Raw genomic sequence first — 3473 nt, 5'->3', positions numbered from 1 at the left:
CGTACGTACCTCGTAGTAGTAGTACTTTGTAAGTCTACTGTAAGACAAAAATCGCACCAGACGGGTTCAAGCATCGTAACACGTTATGGGAGTTTGACTAAGTGCAGGCAGTGTAGTATACTAAGTGCACTACACTACATTAATAAGTGCACTATGGTCAATCAATCACTTATAAGTTATAACATCAATTCTCTATGCACGCAGGGGCTCCAGGGTTTATTTATTAACTTATCAACCACTCTTTTATGGGGATTTATAAGTAGCGTACCATACTATCGTCCTCTAACTGTACTTAGGTATGACCACCCGGAAGGCGAGGGAGAAGGGAGAAGGAAGGGTCGATCGACTCTGTTGAAGAAGACTTTCTAAATTCTGACGTGCGACAACAGCATTCCTTCCTACATCTTCATTCCTCCCGTCGCGCGAAAACCCAATCTAGTCCAATTCAAACAATAAACTTTGATTCCATACCTATTCCATCTTATTGTCAACAAAAAGAACCCTTCTTATGAGAGTATCTCGACCATCTGGAGCATCGGCCGCGCTTCCCTGTCAGTCTGTACATTAACCCACCAAAAATTACCCTGACTTCCGGCACGCATAAATAAATTCTAGGGTCACAACAGGGGTAGAATCCTAAATTATATTATTGTTCGCAGCTGCATCCGCCCAACTGAGTTGCCCTTGGGATGCTTCGAATCCAACAAGAATAAGGCTACCACCACGGATACATTCTTTCCTTGCCTTCGACTCAAATCAGCTTGGAATTTGAGGAGAAGATTGTGAAATTTGATCATTACACTATACAATTTAGAGAAGGTATCACCGGTAAGATACTACCTTGTCCACTCACATAATCTCCATCCAGAGATCTATGACACCATGTCACCCAATACTGATTCACTTTTCACATAGATTAACCTTTCTTTGTCTTTTAACGAGATCAATCTGCCACGCCCGTTTGCCTTCTTTCTCAAACTCTACCATTACACACAAGTGCTTCTCAAACATCCTAAGAAAATACCCCCCTCGCCATACCTTCGCAACTCTCTCTTCCTACCTCGGTACAAAGTCATCTCACCATACGGCGCAGCTGAATCTCCAGAAAGCACGGGTATATTCCCAATAATCATCTGAGCCCGTCCGGCAGATTTCGAGTGGAGTAGTGTCAAGTGCGGGTCGAAGGTCGAACAGCGGGATTGACCATGTCAACCCAAGTTGCAACCCCCCCTGGTCCAGAAGGCTTCAGAGTCGCTTCCCCTAAAGGATCGCCTGCTGAATATTTTGACGGAGAAGATTCAAAAGAAAACAATACTGGGCGAAAGTCAGTACCACCGTCATCTCCTGCTGGGAGGAGACAAGGATCGCCAATGACTCTCACTAAAATAAATATCCAACGACAGTCTCGTCAGTCGCAGATCGAAAATGAAAATCCAACTCTCCGGGAATCACAAAAACAACATGAAAATGAGAGTTCTCAACAGCCAAAAACCTTTATACCTATCACTTCCGAAATACCATACCGGACACCAGCGGCGCCCCCAACAACTAATATCGAGCTTCCACAGCAATCAGAAGTGAGAACATCTGGGGAATCGTCTTCGGCATCAAGAACTTCGTCGGAGAACTCAATAGCATACCCGACCCGATTTAGAAATTCAATTCCTGAAAAGATCGATGAAAATGAGGTTGATGCAAATGAACAATCAGTCCCTCACCTACAGTATTACCATGAGAATCCAAGAACTCCAAATCATCGAGCTTCTATGCCCGTCGGCCCTAGTTCGAATGATTTTACGGAAGCAGGCACCTCGACGACTCGCCACTTGACTCCCAATTCATATGCCAGACATTCTTCTAATAACTCAAGTCAAAGACCACTATCTGCGTACTCTGACCTTGGTGGTAGAGGTCATTCACCGGTCAATGGTCCCGGCTCACCAATTTGGAATGGACGTGCGGGATCCGCTAACTCTGGGAGGTCTCATGACAGGCCAATGTCGTATGTGGATCTTGCTAATATGCCCTACACGAGACAACATGCACCAGGCCCGATCTCACTTGACAATTCGCAGTTGAGGACAGTAGTAGGGTCCAATGCGTCGTTACTCAGCGCACAAAAGACACTGGAAATGTATCGGCAAAACGCAAAGAAATCGAGCAGTTCGGAGATACAATACTCTTTTGCCATATTTCTAATACAGGCGGCTCAAGAGGCCGGTCTAAATGTAGAAGAGGATACGCCGCGAAAAGCTAGTCCGAAGCCTGGTCGTAATAGCCCTTATATTGAAAGCGAACCAGCCACTCCACAAAACCTACTGCGCGAAGCCAAGAGCATTCTACAAAAACTAGCCGATCGAGGGTATCCATTTGCACAATATTATTTAGCTGATGGTTATTCTTCTGGGCTTTTTAACAAAGGGAAACCAGATCACAATACAGCCTTTTCTCTATTCGTTTCGGCAAGCAAGCACGGCCATGCTGAGTCTGGCTACCGTGCCGCGCTGTGTTATGAATTCGGATGGGGCTGTAGAGCTGACGCTGCTAAAGCAGTCCAATTTTATCGAGCAGCGGCAGCTAAAAATCACCCAGGTGCAATGACTCGTCTTGGTCGAGCCTGTCTCTCTGGGGACCTCGGCTTTGACAGATACAAGGAGGGGCTTAAATGGCTGAAACGAGCTACTGAATCAGCAGATGCTCAGTACAATTCAGCACCATATCATCTTGGAGTATTATACGAGAATGGCTATGGAGAAGATCTTTTCAAAGATGAAGCATATGCAGCTGAGCTGTTTACTCAAGCAGCAGAATTGGGAAACGCCGACGCTTCTTTCAAACTAGGTGAGGCATACGAACATGGAAAACTTTCATGTCCACGCGATCCAGCCTTAAGCGTGCATTTCTACAATGGATCTGCAGAGGCTGGTAATCCCGAGGCTATGATGGCATTGTGTGCCTGGTATCTCATCGGTGCGGAGCCCGTACTCGAGAAAGACGAGAATGAGGCATACGAGTGGGCACGGCGAGCTGCTGAGACGAGTAAGTGTTCTACGTTATTCATTTATCAATCTCAAACTTACCATGTTATAGATCTTACCAAGGCAGTGTATGCTGTAGGATATTTCACCGAGATGGGCATTGGTTGCCGACGCGATCCGTTGGAAGCTAATGTTTGGTATGTGAAAGCAGCCGAATGTGGCGATGAGCGCGCGAAACACCGACTTGCCAAAATTCGGGTAGCAGCATCAGGAGGCACGCCGATGGAAGTCGCGCCACCCAGAAATGGAGCCAAGATTAAAAAGAGTGCTTCGACGGTTGACAAGCCAGGGAAAGATGAAAAAGAATGTGTGATAATGTGAAGTTGGTAAAAGGAATTTCATTCTTTTGGGAAAGGGGGAGCAAAGAACTTTGCGAAGTGCAATTAGGTTCAATCACTAATAAATGGTAGAACGTTTGATAAGGTAAGACTGATA

The 3473-nt window shown here is 45.8% G+C and overlaps 1 protein-coding gene across 1 annotated transcript; it reads left to right on the top strand.

Annotated features, from left to right (window-relative positions):
• Window positions 1-2132: 2132 nt before the first annotated feature.
• Window positions 2133-3359, top strand: SS1G_04261 (hypothetical protein; the record flags this gene model as incomplete). The annotated part of the gene is made up of 2 exons (XM_001594404.1): window positions 2133-3039; window positions 3091-3359. 2 exons carry the CDS (start codon window positions 2133-2135, stop codon window positions 3357-3359), a joined length of 1176 nt encoding a protein of 391 aa, XP_001594454.1.
• Between the last annotated feature and the right edge of the window lie 114 nt (window positions 3360-3473).

This window comes from Sclerotinia sclerotiorum, genomic scaffold (assembly GCF_000146945.2).
Source record: "Sclerotinia sclerotiorum 1980 UF-70 scaffold_5 genomic scaffold, whole genome shotgun sequence".
Lineage (NCBI taxonomy): Eukaryota > Fungi > Ascomycota > Leotiomycetes > Helotiales > Sclerotiniaceae > Sclerotinia > Sclerotinia sclerotiorum.
Note: the sequence above shows the minus strand (reverse complement) of the source record. Positions and strands in the feature narration are given on the sequence as shown.